Source organism: Paralichthys olivaceus, chromosome 17, assembly GCF_024713975.1.
Source record: "Paralichthys olivaceus isolate ysfri-2021 chromosome 17, ASM2471397v2, whole genome shotgun sequence".
NCBI classification, from domain to species: Eukaryota; Metazoa; Chordata; class Actinopteri; order Pleuronectiformes; family Paralichthyidae; genus Paralichthys; species Paralichthys olivaceus.
Genome location: NC_091109.1, coordinates 11,548,100 through 11,569,222, shown reverse-complemented (window position 1 = coordinate 11,569,222; position 21,123 = coordinate 11,548,100). Strand labels below are relative to the sequence as shown.

The window sequence follows — 21,123 nt, the reverse complement described above, 5'->3', positions numbered from 1 at the left end:
GCGACTGTTACAGCCCTCCTGATCAAAAAAAATCAAAACCCTGTGACCTGAACGAACATCAGGCTTTTTCACAGCAAAGCACCTGCTGGGACTCACAGATGGAGAAGGAAGAGAAAGATGGATAGACCAAGTGAGACTTATAACGCCCTCTACCAGATTTTAATAAGAGAAATCCCAGAAAGAGGATTAATTCACCTGGCCGGCCTGCTGTTTTTAATAGAGAATAACTATTTTATCTCTATGGTTAATATAATTTCTTGGCACCGACGTCTCCCTCTTGGATTTCTCGTGCTCTGGCACATTCACAGAAGTGTTACTTTGTTACATGCAAGAGAGGCTTTTTGAGTCCGCACATGGAAACTTCTCTGAAGCAGTGTTGACTCATGGGATCGAACACCTGCTGGGGCCCTCGTGGCCCGATCGCCCAGCTGAAGAAATGAAACAAAGAAAAGTGAAATTTTAGTTCCACATCTGATCTTGCCGACGCAGACAGAGCAATTGAAAGCGGGAGACAGAGAAATAATTTTAAGCTCGGGTTTGCATCATTTCCTCTGCTGTTTTTTTTTTTCCTCCTGTGGTTTGCACATTCCAGATATTTTTGTAGTGAACACATTTCTCTTTACAAATTGTTTTATTGTGTTTTCATAATATGAGAAAAATCCTTCCCTGAGCTGCGGATTTCACATAAATCTGTACTTACAGCAGGTATATGGAGAAAAAACAGACAGAATAAATAAGACTCAAGCTCTCTGAAGGTTCCCCTGGATTCTTTTTGACAGTGACAAAATGTCGTTCAGGCAGCAAGGAGGAAAAGAATTTGAACTTGAAAGAAAGAGCTCCAACGATGTCTCTTGGCACATTCTTTTGCTGAATTCCATGCCTGTAAAACAATTGTGATTGGTCCAAGCAGAAGTGGCGTGCCTGGCAACCATCATACCATTGGCCAAAAGTCCATTAACGGGCCAGTTGGCTGTTGTGGCCGCGGCCTGAGCCCACAGTGTTATCTGTGACTACAGAGGGCAGTCAGACGTGGCAGGAGATGGAGAGTGTAGATTTACCCCAGTGGAAAACTAAACTTCTGCTGGCTTGAAAGGACACACACACGCACGCACACACACACACACACACACACACACACACACACACACACACACACACACACACTCACACTCACACACACACGTGTTCAATTCACGGGCCTCATACAAGCACAGGAACACACATCCAGTATAAACACCCACATGCACATACACCTACAGGCAAAAGCCTTCGGGGAATTTCATTGAACACAAGGAGCAGTAGAATTCCATCACACATGCCAGGGGTTTCATGCCAAATTACCCTTTAATGGGATATTAAATGGCAGGAATCTGGCTGAATGTTTTTCTTCTTGCTCAGTACCAGATTTCGCCCCGTCCGATATCATATGGATCATTATACGCCAAATAACTCCCAACGTTTCTGCGGAAGGGGACCGAGCGATCTCGGTCAGACATTTTACACAAGGTTGACAGTGGTACATTTTCTCAGGTTCTCTCCTTTATGGACTCTGATTACAGCCGTGTACAGTAGCCTGATGGTGAATGTGGAACACTTGCCAATGTCTGCATTGATGTGGAAAAGGTACATATAGCTAAAAGCAAGGCAGTGGCCTCCAGCGAGTTTCAAATAATTCAATTTTAATGTGCATGAATAAAATCAAGATCATTTTTTAGGATTTATGATGAGGGATCTACTTAGCGGCTACAGCCGGGGAAGTGCTGATGTGTCGGGGGTGCTATTTGCCCTCTCAATTTACAGTGTTTGCTTGTATTTGCTAATTAGACCCCAAAACACAAAGTGTGGATGAAGCAGAGGGAGCGTCTTGAGGTCTTTGCTTGTCATAGTGTTGGAACTTCTTTGATCCCATGATGGTTTATTATTATGATTCATTCAGGCAAACACACGAACAGGCAATTTCATGGCAATCCATCCAAAAGTCACAACCACAAGCTTCTGCTGAATGGTGTCAGGGCATCACCAAAGCACTAATGATTTTTGCACAAATTTCTCTGTCAGTTTCTTGGAAGCGGATATTTCAATCAACTACTAGCATAAAGAAAAAAATACTTCAGTAGGCATCTTTATAATTTTTCTGAATATTCTCGATTTCCCTGCTACTCTCCTTCGAGAATATGTTTACCCATATACATGGCACTAACACTAGAGAGTTGTACTAATTAAATGTGTGTATAAAAACAAATCTGTTCAATGAAAATAGTTCAGCAGCAGCTGAGGTCCCAGGGGCCTTTCATATTAGGCCACAGCGAGTGCCAGACAGTTATTGAATCCTGGAGAGTTTAGTGGCACAGGAGTCGTCCAGGTGAATGGAAGAAATGTCGTCTTAATGTGGAAAAGTTAAAGAATGTTTGGATTTCTTTTCTTGAGATATAAAGGTAGAAAGATGTGATGGTTGTTCGTGATAAAAAGAGATTTTCATCTTGGCTGTTTTAATATTTTGACTAACAGGATATAATTAACTGGGTTTCCTCCACTGTTATTGTCTCTCTTGTTTCCTCTGAGAAACCCAACTGCGATGATTTATACAGCAGCATTGTAGAGAGTCTGTGGCCGTTGTGGCTGATTTAAGAGTCGTCAGTGTTTGCTGGTGAGCGGTGGTGTAATTCACTGTGGGCCGCAGAGCAACAGGAAAAGACAATGAGAGACAATGAGCCACTCCCGGACAGTGATGGCTCAGGACTCCTCATCTGGAATCCAAAGATGTGGATAAACTGGCTTCAACTTGCTCTTTCCACAGTTTCATAGGAAAGGAGAGAGGGAGAGAGAGGGAGAGTGAGGCGAGGATGTTGGGGATGTTGTTCCAAGACAGCCGTTTTTGCCAAGACTCACTGGATTCAGGTTGGGCTTTAGGAATCAGTGTGGAAGGGATGAGAAGAGGAGAGGGAGGTACTTGTTCCATCAGGATCGAGAGTTGAGCTTTTTTTCAGCAGTGGCCTGTCAGGAGAAGAAAGACAGCATGGTGGCAATGATTTAGAGACACAGAATGGTTGCTGTTTTAGGCAGTGAACCTGGACTTTGGAATTAGGTGAGACAAACAATTAAACCACAGTGAAGGGAAAATTCCCCCAAAACAAAAAACAGAGCTATTTTTGCACTTATTGCTTGTGTTGTCTGGACATTAAAGATAGTTTAGAATCTCACTGAAATGCCTGCCAGTGGAGATGATGATGTTAAATTAAATCTTCACTGTTTATATTCAGAATAGTTGGGCTTAATTGCTGGATGGTGGGAGGTGTTGTCCATCTAAACAGTTTATGATCTGGAATCTTTCAGTCCTGTTTGATTCTGACTCAGTTCCTGACTCTTCTAATTCTCCTTGTGATTATTTATTCTGATCCGTCATCAGAAAGGAACCAAAATGACTGTTGAGTTTTGTTGCTGATGCATTTGTTTTTCATTTCCATAGACACCCACTCCCTAATTCTGCAAATAGCCTTTGTAAATATTGCAAAACTTTCACCTATGAACCACAGGCACAATCACCATTGTGATGTTTGTACAATCGGATGAAATAATGTTCCATTGAAAACCAACTAAAGCATAGAGTCTTATGTGAAGCAGAATTTAAACAAGAGTCACTCACCTCTATGTTCAGAGCTCATGTACTTCAAGAGATTCAAGAGGTTTTACTGTCATTGTACAACGAAATTGTGTTTGGTAGCAAGGATGAAAAGAGGGGGGGGGGGTTGATGGAGTGATGGAGGCCACAGCTCTGGGGAAGAAGCTGTATCTCAGTACTTCACCATTCACTACAGAAGAAGACAGAGTTCATTGTTGTTTCTGGATGGATGATTATAAAAAAGGAAAATTAACTTTTTGTAGCTTTTAAATTTACTTTAATAATAATAATTTACAATAATAGCTGGTGTCATATAATCCCATGTGGGCTGGGGGCTTGTTTGTGCATGACACAATAGATAATAGCCAACTACATTAGATAATAGCTAACTACATTACATAAACATAAGTAATTTTTCACACTGTCCACACATTGAAAAGTCTTCAGAGATGCGCAGTATATGAAAACCTGTGCGGTGTCCTTCAGGGTACGTCTGGTCTGACGGTGGGAACGACTGGGAGTTGGCAGAGGTGAGGTCGAATCCTGGCTTCAAACTGCGGTGCAGCTTCATGCGAATGGAAAGGTGGATAGAAAATACAGAGATACTTATAAAGAATTGAGAGAAAAAAAAACCCTCGTGGTGAATCTGTCACTGGAGGATGGGATGTTGGCTTCAGACCACTGAGCGGAGGCTGGGTGTGAGGTAAACAGAGAAGACACCAGCAGACTGAGGCGGTGTTCATTGTAGCCGTCATCCTGCTGGGAAGTGTTAACAGACAAACATCGGCGCAGACACCATTTACGTGCAACTCCCTAACATAGAACTGGAAAAGTGCAGAATAATGAGCCCTTACAATCTGATCGCTTTAAAATCAGCAGCAGGCTATGGTTTTTAGGGACGTACACACACACACACAATAAGGTCATCAGATACAGAGAGCACAGCTGCCTGCCTAGTCAGGGAAACCGAGCTGCACTGCCCTGGTCTGTATAAAACACAAATTGTTTCCATTTTAAAAACCGAGCCATGTCTAGAACAATAGTCTTCCATTGTGTTCCCACGGGACGGAGCAGAGCAGAGAGTAGAGGGCGAGGTTTAATGAGAGAGCAGAGGTGTGACCTAGCAGGGACACAGAACACACACACACACACACACACGCTCACACACAGAAATCCCCCAAGAGTGTGAGAGTGCAGTTCAATCTACCACTAAGAAGAATTGCAACATAATGATGCAGTGAGTGCTGCGCAAACATATCATTTGGCCTCCAGCTCTCGAAAAAAGGATATTTTTGGGCACATGAAAACACTTAAAAATCCAAATAATGTTTACTCGTGGTTTTAGTTTTTTCCTCTGATGCGTGTGTGTGTGTCTTCTCCGCGCCGCTAACAGCCCTTCATCCCCCAGAGGAGATGAGTCGACACTGTTGTGTCAGCTTTGTACCTGTTGTATCAAAGCGATGAACAGGCTCATCGGTTCGTCATCAGCGATGAGTTGTCATGAAGTCAGTAATTTAAATAAGAACCCTCTGTCAGGCTTCATCCATATTTGTACCTTTTAGTTTGAAAAAGCTTCTTAAAACAAAACCGATCTCTGGCCACACAAGCTTTTGGTCCCTGTACATACTCATATCATGTGACCCCACACGTACACCTGGCATGGGCAAGTGTAAACAGGAAAGGCATTCACGTCCAGGAATTGGCGCAGATTGCTTAAATAATAGCTCATCTCGTATATATGTCGACAGATGTATCATTGTAAAATGCAGAATTCCACTGAACAGCTTTTAGCAAAGACAACAGGGTCAGCAACTCTTGTAATTGATCGTCTGTGTCGTGCTCTACTCTGGAGGCCAAGGCTAACACTAGTTGTTTGCTTCTGGAAGGGGTTCATGTGATAGGAGCCTGACGAATCAGGGACGGGTACATCCTACTGAAAAGACCCAATCAGCAAGTGGTTGTGAGTGTTTATCATAATTTTTAAACATCTCAGTTTCTGCCCGTCTGTACTAAAGTGGGGCCAGCTGCGATTCCAAACTCCTCAGTTTTACCAGCTCTAAAACTCCGGAGTAGTGTGGCCGCCTTGTGTATCCCGAGCAAGATTGATGCATTTTCAAATGAAAATGTTCTAGCTTGGATGGAGCCGTAATCACGATCACTGTCTCCGCTTCTGTGACGTTTTCATCATCTGCTGTCGTGCCAAATGCCAAACCCCGACCTTTTCCTGATGAGGCTCTTGATTTTTTTGTTTGTTTATTTGTTTGTTTGCCCGTGACACCCTAGCGGTCCACAGGCACGCATCCACACAAGCACATAAAGGAGACGCTCACACACTTGCCATGACAACGTATTTACTTCTCTGTCGAGACGCTCCTCTCATTTTGGCTGATTTACTGGGGCCCTGATTACACTCTGTTTACTGGCACTCGTAAACACAATGACGACCTGGCAGCATTTAAACTTCTGAAACACTGTTATTATTTCTCCATCTAGCGAGAACACACAAGGCAATCCTCGTTGCTGGATCCTGGTTATCTGTCCCGACCGCAGCCACACCAGTGTGTCATCTGCCGCACAGACACGGAAAAAGAGCAACACAGAAAAAGAAATGCAGCGGATGGGGGGGGAGTTTTTTTGGGCAGCGGCTCAGTATTTGTCTGGCTGTGTCACCGTGTGTATGTTCCATTTAATAGTGTAAGAGCTAATTATTCAATATTATTTTTTAAGTGATGAAGGCATTGTCGGGGCAAACGGAGAAGGCATTAAATTCATACCGTGTATGATGTCTTTGGCTAGCTGAATGGAATTGACAGTTTGGTTCTTTGGAGTCTCAGACTTTTTCACCACCCGTAGAGACAGACACAGAGAGAAATAGCTGGGAGGGGTGATATAAAAGTAGCGTTGGCAGATCGCAAGGCAACACAATGCCAAGTCATCCCCAACTTCATTTACAGACCCTCCTTCACTTTATAAAAAGCACAGATCATTAAAGAAACCTATAAAGGATGAATATGGAAGCCCAAAAATGCGAGGGATCGCACCTCACGCTCAAGACTGTGGCTTGGGTTTGTGTCAAATCAAAGATAGCATCGATGGACGTCACCATGTATTGCCTGAGGCGCTTGTCATTTCCTTTTTGGTCAGAGGATTTGGCTAAAAGTAGCCTAACTGGTCCATGCAATCACATGTCTGCACATTCACTCATTTGAATGAGACTGTACATTCCGTCTAATCTTCATGACACAGACGATAAGGCATTTTAAGTCCAGAGTGGCGTTATGACTCACTTTGTGGTGACAGTAACTCCTGACTCATCCACAGACCTTGACCGGCTGCGTTATATAACTAACAGGCTGCATAATGACGCTGACCTGTGCTGCGGCTTCACAGGTCAGCAGCGAGCAGATCGTCAAGTCTGCAACGCAACTCTGCTTCTCATCACGTGTTTAAGAGGAAATCAGCTGAGATCATTTCCTTACTGTAACAATAGAGATCTGGATTTGTGCGTGTGTGTAGCCTTAAGTCTCCTCCAGAGATGGAATAATCTGCTCATTACTGTCAAAGTAAACTCATATCACCATCAGTCTGGTGTCATTCAGGGTTTTTTACCCCCAAAAAAAAGCAGCTTATAAAGAGTCCATTTGTTCACATGAATGGGATGATTAACTGAAAGATCGCTTGTTTAAGATATTTCTGATAACTATTTACAGTGCTGTTATGAAAAGCCTGTCGGGTGTTTATTCTCCTCCAGCAGGAGAATTTATGGTTTCTTTCTTGCTTTCCAGTGTTTCACATTAACATCCGGAGACTTATTTTCTCAATGACATTTTAACATTTATGATTGTTGACCAAGTTTTTCTCACGACTTTTTAAAAGCTGAGAAACGTTACATGTGTAACAGTGTGTGAAGACCTGATGGTTTATTTCCTTTACTAATGACTTATTAACACATTATTGTAAACTTGATAGAATGAATAACTTTATTAATGACTCAGCAGTAAAACAAATGATTCACAACCTGGCAACCCATAAGTCATTAGAACTAATAAATTCAGCATAAATACATGATTAGCATAATGAACTATTAATGAAGCCATATGTTAAAACTTATAAATTCATGAAAGGGTACAATACAAGCAAGTATTAAATAATGTTTTGTCTTTATTCTTATTAAGAAGTGTTCTGAAGGTGGTAAAACTACAAGTAAGTTGTCTTTATTTATTTTACAGGAAGTTACGTATGTGCCTCTTCCTCTAAATGTGCCAGTAGGAATATAGAGCCAGGCTAGCTTGGCGGATTAACACCATACATGACCTTCTCATTTAATTCTCTTACCTGTTCTGTTTTTCTCTGTTGTCTTTTATGGTCATGCAGATATTTAGTTTGACCGTTAGAATCGACACTTTGGATAAGAACACCAGATAGAAGCCTGCAATGTAAATCTCCTATAAAAACGTGTGAATGTGTGTTTATTTGTTGGCCTAATTCAGGCCAGCCCTTGGTTTGTGTAGCGGGGCCGGCCTTGTTTATTGTTGTATGTTGCTAACAACAGCACCAGATGGTAATGATGATAGTCGACCGCTCTCCTCCTCAGTCGTCTTAACAGGTGTAACCTCACCCTCTCTAATTTGTCAGCCCCTGCTTGTTTTCCCTCATTCTTACCAAGTTTTGTTAAAGCTTGTCAGTTTTTTTTTTTCTTCTTCTTTTGCCCCCTTTTTGCTCTCCCTCCATTACCCTGCGGTGATGCTAAGTGAGCGAGTATTTTTGGATTTCCAGCGCGACGCCAGAAACCATCAGACTTCTTAGCTTTCCCCTTTGGCGGTCCATGAAACCCTACTGTTGGTGAAGCCCAAAGGCAACAGCAAAGTGGACCTGAGTGCTCAGTAGCAAAGTAGTAAAGATAGAAAAAAGAAAAGAAAAAACAGGGAGAGAAGAATGAGAGAATAATAAAAGGTCCTGTTTGATTTATTGGTGATTTATTGAGTCTTTGGCACTGTGCTTGTTTTAAAAAATCTGAGTTTTAGATGTTTTAGGCACAGGGCTTTGGAAACAGTTTTTGTATGCAGTGGTGCATTTCCAGATCCTGGAGTCCGGGGTTCCCGTGGGCACAGACTGATACTCAGTCTAAGAAGGGTTGGGGGGTTGGCATAATTCATCTTTGCATTCTCCATGCAGTCTATCAAAAACACTGTTTTTATGTTCTGAATGCAGCATCTGGACAGTGGCTGCCTCACACACACTGGAAACACTTAACGCTGTGGATGGAAAGACTCACACTGCACTTCACAGCCCACAGCGACTTCACAACACACAAAGACACTTTCGTCTCTCTTCTGCTTATCGTTTTGCCTGTGATGTCACTGAGATTACCTTTTTGGTGCTGTCACCCACCAGTCTATACACATGAGCAGTAAACACTGAGCTAATATATCTTGGGAACATGAAAAACACATGAAAATAGTGTAATTTGCCCTGCAATTACAGTGCTGTGATTATGGAGAATTGTGCACATTTTTAATCAGGACCTATCTGCTTTAGAGCACTGGCAACAATCAAGAGAGTGGATGAGATAGAGTGCAGAGAGGATGCCTTTATCTTCCTGATATTCACAATTTAGGCTAAAACAATAAGCGGCTGAAAAATGGTTGAAATAGAGCCTATGAAAAAATGAGAGATTTAGAAGAGAATGGATAAAATCAAAGGCTTTCCAAAACAGCTTTTGAAAATGTGTAAGAAGTGCTTATTCCTGACATAGCACAGTCACCCTTTATTAAAACACAGACGGGAAACATTGCATTTGTTTTGGCTGGACTGCACGGGCATGGTCAGTCTTTAGCACCTGGATCAGTTGGGTTTTACAGCAAATCACTGCAGCAAGAGTTGAAAGAGCGGAGAACAGAGGAAGAAGGAAAAAGAGGAATATCAATAAAAAGGGAAAAGGACTCGCTGATAAAGCAAGATAAAGACCGAGGGAATGATAGGACAACGGGGAATTGTGGCCAGACGAGTGTGTGAGGATTTTGTTGGAACTCTAAAACCCTAAAATCTCATTCTGTGGTTTGTACTTCTGGGTTATCACGTCCTCATCTCTGTCTCACTCGTGCACACACATTCCTCTCTTCTTTCTGTCTAAGAACGATCGACAGAAGAAAGAGAGAGTGAAGTCTATCTCTCTCTCTCTGTGGAATACACCTCTTACAGAAGAGCAGGACATTTCATAATCAGGCCCACATTAGCCAGGGACCTTACAAACCCGGTACTGTCAGTGTTGGGTCATGCTTCATGGGAACACTTTTAGAAAACAAGGGAGAAACAGAGGAAGGCGTTGGGAATAATTAGGCACTTATGGCAGCTTGCATAATCCTGAACACTGGATCCAAATCTGTGGAAAGTCCATGGAGGGCTCTGGTGAGGTTAGAGGTGACAAAGCAGAACAGTGAAAAATTCTGTGTGCTTTCTGAGCCCAGAGGAGTTTTGTCTCTCCGTCTTTGGCCGTCTGGGACAACGCTAAATCCTTGACACAGTGTCCTCGTGCAAACTTTTCAATCTCGTCTAACAATCATAGGAATGAAATCCGAGCTCAGGAACACCCGTCCACTGGTGTAATGCTTGACGGTGGTGTGTTGAAATGGTTGCTCAGGTTTAGACATTTGCTTTTTGCAAAATACTGGGCGTACCTGGAACATGTGTTAGACATGTTGTGGGATACCTAAGAGGGCGATGGTGAATGGTGCTTTTCTAGCCTTGTGACCACTCTTGACTCTTCACCCATTCTCACACACACATTCAAACAGTGCATCCACGTATGAATTTTCATCTTTGTGCTGGACTTTCTCTAACATCGCTATTGTGCAAAGCACGCGGAAGGTAGGAATCTGGGATGGAACTCAAACCTTCTGGTTGGCTCTACCTCCTGAGCCACAACCGCCCCAGAAGAGTCACATTCAAGAGAGCAAGAAGCCATTGTTGAGAGAAGGACCTGTAGATACAACACAAACTTTGCTTGCACTAAATGAGGATTGGAAGGGAATTTTCCCTCGTTTGAATGTTTTTAAGTCAGCTCTACCTGGTCAAGACTGAACTTCTTAAAAGCTCACAGGAGCCTTAGCTGTGTGTTTAGTTAACTTAAGGGAGAGCGCCTGGAGGCAGCACAGCTAGGAAATCCAGATGCTCCCTTCTCTTTTAATGCCTCATGAAACGCCAAGCCGGTGTCATCGTATTCACTGCTGGGCAAAACTTACCTGGAGCTGGACCCAAAAGAGGAGACGGGTTCAGAGCAAACACACAGACATGATCTGAATGAGCAGCATGGTGAAATAAACACTCGGTTGCCCCGAAGAAAATTTCGGGTTTCATTGTTTAATGACTTTGCTATTCCCTGCTAATGCTTTACATATGAGATAGAAGGAGGGAAAGCCTCCATCTTTCTCTCACTGACTCACTTGCTGCTGCTCATTCCCACTCAAATCTTCTACGCTCAGTCATTTTCGATCTGATTTCTTCAGACAACTCAATTACACTGGCTGGGGCCCATTTGTTTTTGAACAAAATATTAGCGAATGGAGTTTATGAGTCATAAGAAACATCTTTCAACTTGATCCCATTAGTCACCTTGTTTCTTGACGGCTTCTTGCAAAAACGTCCTTTTTGTCCGAGATCGAAGTAGAGAGAGAAAACAGAGCAACACATGTTTGAACAGGACAGGGTGTACGCATGCAGACCTCACACACACACACACACACACACACACACACACACACACACACACACACACACACAACTCCTGAACCACTATGTTTCTAAATTTCAATAAATCTTCATTTACCCCAAAGAACTCTGCAAAATTAACCATTTTTTTCCTTCTTTGTGCTTTCAGAAACCACAGACCATGGATTAAGTAAATATGACAAGTGAGTGGATTTTCTTTTCCCCTGCCGTCAAGTTTAAATCCTCTTTTTTTCATTCATCACAAGCTCAACTTGACCTCTAATGCCCCACTGTTTTGTTCTTCTGTGTGCGCCTGTTTGCATGTTCTGATCATCAGTGGCAGCCCTGGCGTTGGAGCTGTGCAGAAGGAAAAGGTGAAGGGCAAAGACGAGACGTACTGGAAGGAGATCAATGCCGCCATGGCCTTGACCAACTTGGCGCAGGGGAAGGACAGCACCTCCGGGACCACCAGCTGCATCATCCAGAAGTCGTCTCATATAGCAGAGATCAAGACTGTTAAAGTGCCGCTGGTGCAAAAGTATTAGCCCCTGACGTCATGCTCCCATCTCTCTATGCAAACCAGCAAACATTTCTGTGTCAGCAAACTCGACAGAGTCTAAATAAACTCTCCCTGGCATGAATAGAGGACTGTTGTTTGAGGAAAGGGGGTTTTTGAGGCGAGGAAGTGTGGAACAAAAAGAGAACTCTCATTCTTTTTGGGTTGTTATCGGTGTCCAAAAAAGTGCAAAAGAGGCCTTGACCATCCTTTTCTTTGCTGGGTTAAAGTGTGACAGACAAGTATTGGTGATAGTTCTGCAACAGTATTTCCTAAAACAAGACACTTTTGTATTGTTAATTTATTTTTGGAAGAGTCAGATTTTTTTATTTCTCAATTTTTTTTTTTACGTTACAAAATGTGTATTTTTGCCAAAGTGCCTTTGTTATTGAGACAAATAACTCACCGACTGCGGTCAATGCAAAGAACAGATCCTGAGGTGCCTGTTTGGAATTTAGGAATTTCTTTTTTCTTTTTTTTTTCTTCACACTTTAGTCGTGATTGTGAATGGAAAAACACCCTAACAGCCTGTGCCTTAAGAAGTGAATGAGCTCACCATCCGAGGCGCTGATGAACTCAAATAATACACGCACACACGCTCTCTCAGTAAATGCCCAGCATCAATTCTCTGTTCTTGTTTAGACTGGAGTCTTCATTTTGACTGTAAACTGAACCCTGTTTTGTCTCCGTCAGCCTCTTGTTTCTGGCACGCCAACAATACTGTTGGATACATACAGTAGATAAGTTGCTCGAACGTGAGCAGCGCGGCGATAAGCAGCCAACATTCTCTACCCTGTCCACGTCTCAGCCTTGGGTTTCATTCAACCAGCAAAAGGAATCCTTTCTTATCTGGGCTTTTAGTCGCTGAAATGTGCACAAATGCCACGTATGGACCCAAATGACATCACGCTCACCCATGCAGTGACACAGTTCTACGTAGATCCACGGACATGCTCTGTACAGTATTTGTTCTAAATGGAAGATTGCCATGACCTAAAAGGGATGTTTTTGCTTTGGCGTATCAGTGCTATTTGTCGACAGTGTTGCCTTTTCACTTTTTTGTGCTCAGAACACGATAGTCCGGAGTGAATAAACAAAAAAAAACAACAAAAAAAAAATCCTGCACCAGCTCCCCCAGCCTTCTGAACCTCAGCCCTCTCAGCTGTTAAGCATTACATTCAAATTGCAGTTTACAAGAAGCCTGAGGACTTAAAGTTTGACTTTCTCCCCCTCATTTTTCTTTTTGTGTTTCATCAAAAATACACATCAGTATTATCTTTGTCGCCCAGGCAAGTGTGCAAAGTATTTCTTCTGTCTGTATATGTGTGGTCATTTTGTTTTTCGATCAAACTTTGTACTTTTTCTTAACGATATAGCAATCAGATCTGTTTTTTGTCATCAGATGGAAAGAATCTTTTTTATTTTTTATAGAAAGTACTTATGTACGGTGCATATGGTATACACGTTTGCAGCGAGGGATGCCAAGTTCACAAACTTGGGCTTATGAGAGAAACTGAAGTTGGCTCTCTATGCTGACTTTTTAATTTTATGTATATCTTCAAGGTACTGTTTATGTGTGTCAAAATGTACACTCCTTCATAAATTGTGCAGTTTTTATATTTTATTTTTGACAACCCAGACTGTGCTTATGGTCAAGGACTTTTGGGGAGAAGGAGTTAAACTGCACAGTGACATTATGACCTTTTTATGTGTCTTGAATGTGCAAACTGTTTTTAAAAAAAAAAAAGGTGCACTTACAGTTTTTGGTTGGTTGGCTCATGGATGGATGTGATTTTACATAAAGGTGATGAGAAGTAAAAGAAATAAAGGACAATGGCATATTATTCCTGTTAGCGTGCCTATGGAATAATAGTGAAATGAATCGCACTAGCCAATCCCCAGGCATTATTTGCTTATGCAGTGGGGGTTGTGGGCTCCCACATGTGTTTTTTATCCAGGAAGGGTAGCTGCGGGGTAGTGCCGGGCCCGCTCTGTGTGTTTCTAATCGCACCTCTGAACCTCTGGACCACTCGCGACCCTCACACCTCACACGCTCACTGGGAAGAGACAGAGCAAGAGAAAGGAGGCTCCAGAGACGACAGAGGAGCCTTTGTTGTTCCTACCTGCAGTCGCTCACCAACAAAGACGCTAAGAGTACCAACAAAGTGGTTCCTACAGCCAAACTTCTGTACATGCATTTCTACAGCACAAACCCTGCTTTCACAACCATGTAAACAAATTGAAAGCAACGGCGTGTAATAAAGCCTATAAATTATTATTATTATTACAGACTTTGTAAAAACAAAGAAAGTTGTGACCACAGTTTGTTTTTTTATTGTTAAGTTATATAAATTCAGATTTTTTTTTTTGTTTGTTTTGATAGAGACTGGATTTTCGATCCAATGACCAAATGCATATCTCCTTGTATTGTCCAATTTGCTCTCATGTAAAGTTTCTTTTATAAAAAGTTGTTACTTGGTCAAGGCAATGAATAAACCTCGAAATGAAATTAAAGGCATTTCATTTGTTTCTAGTTCTTTTTTAATCGTCACAATCTTGATCTATCTGCAAAAGAAAATGGGGGCAGTGACAGAACCATATAAATGGCAGATGTGTTTGCGAAAAAATGTGTATTTTTATACATCCAATAGATACTAAAACTATTTATGTGGAGTTGTTTAAAAACATTTATTCCTTGCCAAGAAGATTGTTTTCACCTCTGTGTGTTTGTTTTTTTGTCTGTTTTTAAGCAAGGTTACATTAAAAAAGGATGCGATAGGGGTCACGGAAGAACCTTTTAATTTAGGTGTTGATCCAGGATTTTTTTTCAGGACGTTTTTAACATTTTTCCTGTTTACACAGAAAATAATTCACGTATCTTGATGAAACAAATCTGGCTTATTTAGGAGAGTCTGGGACTGATATCGATAAGTTGCGCAGCTTGATTGAATTTAAAAAGACTATTGGGCCATGGCGTAAGTATGTGCTCTACTGCGTGCCATTTTATTTTTAGGTATGTTTTTGTCTCAGTGTCTGGTTCTTTTGCTATTGCTACATAGCATTAGCATTACCAGCTGTTACTGATCTTGCAGAAATGTTGTGAGTTCTGCATCCAACTTCATTCAATTACTCGCCAAGAGCTGTCTTCAACAGTGGGAATCTTTGCTTTTATTTCTGCCACTACTTTTCTTCTACCGAAATTTGCATGCTAACTGCTAGCCGGCTCATCGTACATCGCTGTAGTGTACGACAACGTCTTGTGTAGCAAATACAGTGATGGATGCTACATGCTTACAAGTTTAAAAACAATACATTTCAAGACTTCATCAAAACAGTTCTATAGAATACACAACATTGACTAAGGAAACCTCGCACTTTGGCAATAAATCTCTTTAATCACTTTGAATTATTCCCTTCCAATTAACACTAGTTATTGGTTAGATTGTCAATATAGTTGCCTTTAACTTTATAGCTTTAAAGTTGCCTGTAGATAATTAATCTTCTCTAAATAGCCACAGATTACATGTTTGTCTGTGTGTTTTTTGTGTGTTTATCATTTGAAAGCCCTGTTTTTTTTCTGAGGAAAGAACAAATTGTAGCCTGTAAACTGCCACTTTAGGCAATTTTAAGATTTCCTTTGTTGATGTCACCAGGCAAAAGTCTTAATTCTAACCATGGGCCACAGCTCGACACTGAATGCAATGTAGGAGATGTTTGTTTATGACACACAAGTCTGCGTGGTTTTTAAGAGCTAAACAAACTAATCATGACAAACCATTGGAAGAGCTGAATGTACACAGCAGTGAGCTGCGTCAACCACATACCACACATTAGCGGTTCGGGCCCCATCGTTTGCTGTCTGTGTATTTTTGCTACCTTTAGAAGGATGTTGGGCATTTCACTTTATTTGCCTGACCTGGGATCAGATCAAAATCTGTCTCTCAGGAGTTCCAGAGGGCAGCAGGAGAAAGAGATAAATGTCTTTAAATAAAGATTTTATGAAGTTGGGGTTTTCGTGCATCGTGATGTGGATACCTAAGGAAGTCTGTACCTATAATTTGAACGCTTGTGGTATCGTGCATCCTGTACGATAGTGTCAATAGACAACTGAGCCTTTGTGCAGTGTCTGGCATCTCGGGGAAGCCAGGGGAAGACTGAATTTATGTATGCACTTCCTAGGTGTGTCCTTTTCCTCAGGGCTCAGTCTCACATGTCTTTCCTGTATATTAATGGCTCTACCATGCCACCGCCTGAACCTGTGCAGTGCCATGGAGCTCTGGCCAATACGACTCACGTCACGGAAGACAGAATGAGAGAGATACTGAAGAAAATAAAAATTGCAAGAAGCAATTTTAGAGACTGGAATAAAGATGTTGACAGCAGCTGCTCCCAAGCCAGACTCGGCAAATGCCACAATCTGTGAATGCTGCCCAGTTTTGGACAGTAGTGTATCCTGTGGTTCCATTGTCAGTCAGAAACAATCAGGGCACAGCCCATAAAGTGGCCAAAACACCCAACAAGTTGTCCCATTTGTTTTCCTGTGGATCAGCTGCCTCTGGACCTCAGCGTGGCCCTGTGAGATGGCTCACCCCGAAACTTCCTCATATAATCCTATCAAGTTTTCTGACCTCTCATCTCTCACTGCAGTGAGCCGGCCAAACTCCGCCTCCCCTGAGCCACATTTTCCATTGAAAAACTAAGTGATATTCCATGCTGCCTATAGCTTCTCCCTTAGTTTCTTTTTTCATCCGTGCCTCCTCTCTGCTGCTGAAAGATTTGAAAGGAGTCGTGGAACTGCATGGCTATCTCGGCACACAAGATCGACAAGTGGAGATTCTCGCTTGGCTCTCCCCGTGACTTGACAGACTCCAGACTTCACCTTGGCCATTTAGTCCGCCAGAGACTCAACTTCACCGGCAGCGGGCGAAACCACACGAAATGAAATCCAAGAACACAGACGTTCTGAAAATCATTTCCCATTTGATGAGGAAATATGACTCCTGTGGCATGCTGAAATAATTAGTTACCTTGCTGTGAAGGATGCTCCAAGGAGCCCCTGTTCATTAGAGCCAGGACTTTGTCTTTTACTTGCTCCTGGACCTTGGACGCAAATATGAAAGAAATTGCTGCCTAATTGTCAGATTCCTGAAAGAATTGACTGATTAAAAACTTGTTCCAGCCTCGCAATCACTTCAGGACCGGGGCTGTTTTGGATCAGCTCAAACTTCATGGGTGTTTGAGGAGGTGATGCACGCAGGCCACTGCTCAGATCCTGCACACTGTTTGAACCAGACATAATCACAGAGGAGACAAAAGGGTCAGAGATGCATAAGTACTTTACAAATTACACCCTCACAAATTAGCATATTTTCCCAAAGGGCACGTCTGTAAATGAGTGCAGTCTGAGCTTGCATGATACAAGGAAACATTAGGAGTTAGACTGCGCAGTGCTTACGAAGATTACTGACTAACTAAATTACTTCAGTATAGGCCGTATGCACTCGATCAGTGTGTTTTTTCCCCGCATGAATTCTGATTTTTGGATGTCCTGCAAAACCCTTTTTAATTACTCGCTCATGCATGTGTTCAGAATGAAGAAAACCTTTTTGTTCCAAGCTGTTCACACCCAAGTGGATACCTATTCCTTTTTCCTGGATTATCCTTTTTTACTTTACGACCAGGCATGTTTTCATTAATGTCCAATTAATTGATGTTTCGTGTGTTTGTCTCCTTCATCACTGTATCAAAGCCATATTTTTCCAGGTTCTCCACTAGATTCCGCTTTTCAAGGCGGTTTCTGAGTCTCCTCCTTTTTCAGCTAACCTAAGGCAGTTGAAAAATATTTCCTGTCTTCATTTCTCATAATAAACTTCTTCTAAAACCACCAGAAACAAGGGAGAGGGCTGTGCTTACATGGAACCGCAAGCCAACGCTGTGTTTTGGCCAATTGAGGACATGTGTTATTCCAGGTGGACATCATCTACTTTTGTTTTGTGCGAGGGTTTGAAATGGGGGGGGGGGAAAGTGACACTGCCAGTTTCAAACAAAAAGGGTCAATTGCGTTTGTAAGAACAGACTGTGGAGGCATGCACATTGTTCTGACCTGAGTATACTAGGAAATGAATAAATGTAGGTGGTTGAGATGCCAGAGTAAACTGCTCTCAGAAAGGGAGACACTTTTCATGAAATAGAACAGGAATGGGTCTTTGGGGGGGCGAGGGAATGCAGGAAATCTCGGCTTTGATACCTGATGTCGACTTTTCATTCACACAATTTCGTCGACCGCAGTTTCTTGTACATGCACCGTGCTATGTTGTTGGTGAAACAACGCTTACACCAACTCCAACCACGCAAAGCATTTCTTCCTCTTTGCTGTAAACTCACATAATCCCAGTTATAGTCTCACCGCAAAGCCCTGGTCTCATGTTCAGAGCTGGTGTTCAAAGGTTCGTCTGACCCATTTCCATTTTCCTCCTGCTTTCAAACAGGCCCACCATGCACAGCCACATGCAGTTGTTCTTCCTTTGTTTATTGGAGGATAATGCCTGTGAATTTCCTCCCAGGATCCCACATCTCAGTCCATCCAAGAGTCACTTGCGCTCACACGATAACAGTAACAGGGCTAGACAAGCTGGCGGTTTAGCTGCCTGCACCTCAGCTGTTTCCTAACAGCCTAAATCCTGGTAATTGGCCGTCGTCTGAGCTCCTGAGAGAGGCCGACTAAACAGCTGCTACAAACAATGAGACCCAATTCACGGGTGCTGTGGGCCCGAGCTAGCACACATCTGCCAACTTGGGATCAAGGAGAAGCAGAGCAACCTGTGGAGAGCAGAATGACATACAAGCTGGGGGGGGGGAACTGACGTTAAGATGATGCATCTAATTTCATAAACATGAGATCCCCCAGTGATAGCATCTCAGTTACATGATTTCACTGCTGTTTGGATCTTACAAAGCACATGCTGACACTTAAAAAGAATTCCACTGACGTTATACTTCAAAGTTTGTTTAAAGGTGTTGGGGAAGTTCAACTTAATATGTGAGAAAATGTATAAAAAAATGCAATGCTACAGGTTTGATTCAATGTAGTAGCCAAGAATGTTTGAATGTTTTGCAGCACAGACATTTATCGCTTTTAAAAGTTTGTCCATTGTGAGTCTGACATCACAGGAGTCCAAAGCTAAAGCTAGGCAGAGTAGCAGCCCCAGCAAAGTATCATTTCTTAGCAAAAACTACAACAAAATAATAATCTCACGGTCCACCTTTTTGCTTCTTCTGAAGCCAAAAAGAGTTGCCCGCATTTGTCTCACTTTTTTTCCCCAGACTAAATTGTGTGATAACGGATCTACAAACTCTTACAGTTGATGGACTTCAAAAATACTAAATTTCCCCACTTATAGTAAAATAGACATGGCTTAGTTTTAAGGTGCAACAAGCAAAAAAGCTTGGGAGCCACTGGTCTGGGCGTTAGCATCGCTCAAGTCATGATCTTCTCTAGTAGAGGGTTTGGTGTATAGTCAAAGGTCACAGTAATGTTTCAAATATTTCAGGCATTATTTTGCGTTAGAAGAAACCTCTCATTGCAGTCTAATTTCAGCTCCTGTGAACACTATGGGTGCTGTTTGTTGCTCAGGCAGCAAAACTCAGAAATAACTGTCATGGCAGCACCATATGCCATGATTGCATGATTGCTATTTTCGCATTCTGTGGTGTCACCAGCAGGGCCACTTTACTCCTCAGTGTTCATCCTCGAAAGCAGATAGGACTGCCTGGGTCTCTGTGGGGTTTTGCCCTCAGCAAGGCACTGAAATGTTGGTTTTAGCCTGATGGATTGGCCCCGTTTAAGAAAAGTGGTATCTTTGCGAGGTTTGCAATTTGCACAGACAGTGCCTCATAGAGCTGGGTGCATCATCCTTCCATGTAGAAGGCCCAGTTTCTTTAACATCCCCATGAGAAGCATTTTTTTCTCGTTTTTCTTAAAAATACATTGATTATTTTGGTCACTTGGGAGCGGGCTGTTAACACAACTGACAGTTTATCACCATATCTACTATAATGGCAAATGCAAACATTTATACTTTATTTATGGGGTGGCTGTGACCAGAGTTGGATCCCTAGTCTTCCCATCTGCATGCCAAAGTGTCCTTGGGAAAGATGGTGAACCCTGAATTGCCCCATAGAACAAAAAAAGTGCTGTTAATAGATACACTGTATGAATGGGTGTTATAAAAATGTTATATAAATACAACCATTTACAAATACAACCATTTATACATCCAGCAGCCACAGAGCAACTTCATTTGGAGTTGTGTTTCTTGCCTTCAACCAATGTGGGTTAAATATAATACAACTCCTGTAAATCTGTTTTTTAGCTTCCACATCCTACACTACTGTTTGTTCACTGTATAGCTTCAGTGCAGCTGTTTTATTGGAGCTTTTTGGCTGAACAGCTCAGGGGAAGTAAAGAGTTGAGCAATCAGCCTCTGTAGGATCATTGTATGGAACGACCCACATCATCATTTCTTTCCATTGTTATTAGCTCTGCCAAGGAGGGTATGTTTTCCTCTGTGCTCTTTTGTTAGTTAGCAGGATTACGCAAAAACTAAACTCATTTCCATAAAATTTTGTGGAGGGGTGGAGTATGACCCAAGAAAGTACCCATTACATTTTGGTGTGGCTCTGGATCTGGGGACGGGATCTAGGAGTTTTTGTCACTTTCTTTAACATTGTGAAATATTTCCCAGAGACTTATATATATATATATACACACACACACACACACACATACACACACACACACAAACACACACAAAGGGAACTGATATTAATGAGAGTGCACAATTTGATCTCCAGTCAAAAATCTTAAATGTGATATCATACAGGGACTGTTGGCTTCAGCTGAGGTATATGCTCTTCGTGCAGCTTTAACTTTGTTTTCTTTTTTGCCTTTTGAGTTTCTGTTTCTGTTATCACCCTCACACCCGCACCTCTTTGACAAAATATTTTATTAGTATTTTTCTTCTTACTGACTGACTGCTTTCAAATTCTGTTTATCCACCTGTAAATGCCCAGGGTAGAGGTTAAAGTGTGCAGTTTCATTTTTCTGGGGCCTCCCTGATTTATCAACTTTCAATATTAAGGACCTGACATCCACATTACTATGTTTGAGTCCTGTGAGGGCAGAGTGTGTTTCCACCACACGCTGTGAGTTTTAGCAGCAGCAGCGCCGGGCAAATGCAGA

General features: G+C 42.1%; 1 protein-coding gene across 2 annotated transcripts in view; it reads left to right on the top strand.

The window, feature by feature from the left end:
• Window positions 1–14,400, top strand: part of mkxa (mohawk homeobox a) — a 28,111-nt gene extending 13,711 nt beyond the window's left edge. For both annotated transcript variants that reach the window (XM_069512999.1, XM_069512998.1), the window contains exons 6-7: window positions 11,496–11,529; window positions 11,664–14,400. In XM_069512999.1, the coding sequence (XP_069369100.1) occupies window positions 11,496–11,529; window positions 11,664–11,871 (242 nt within the window). In that variant the 3' untranslated portion in view covers window positions 11,872–14,400. The remainder of the gene's footprint in view (window positions 1–11,495; window positions 11,530–11,663) is intronic.
• Window positions 14,401–21,123: the final 6,723 nt, after the last annotated feature.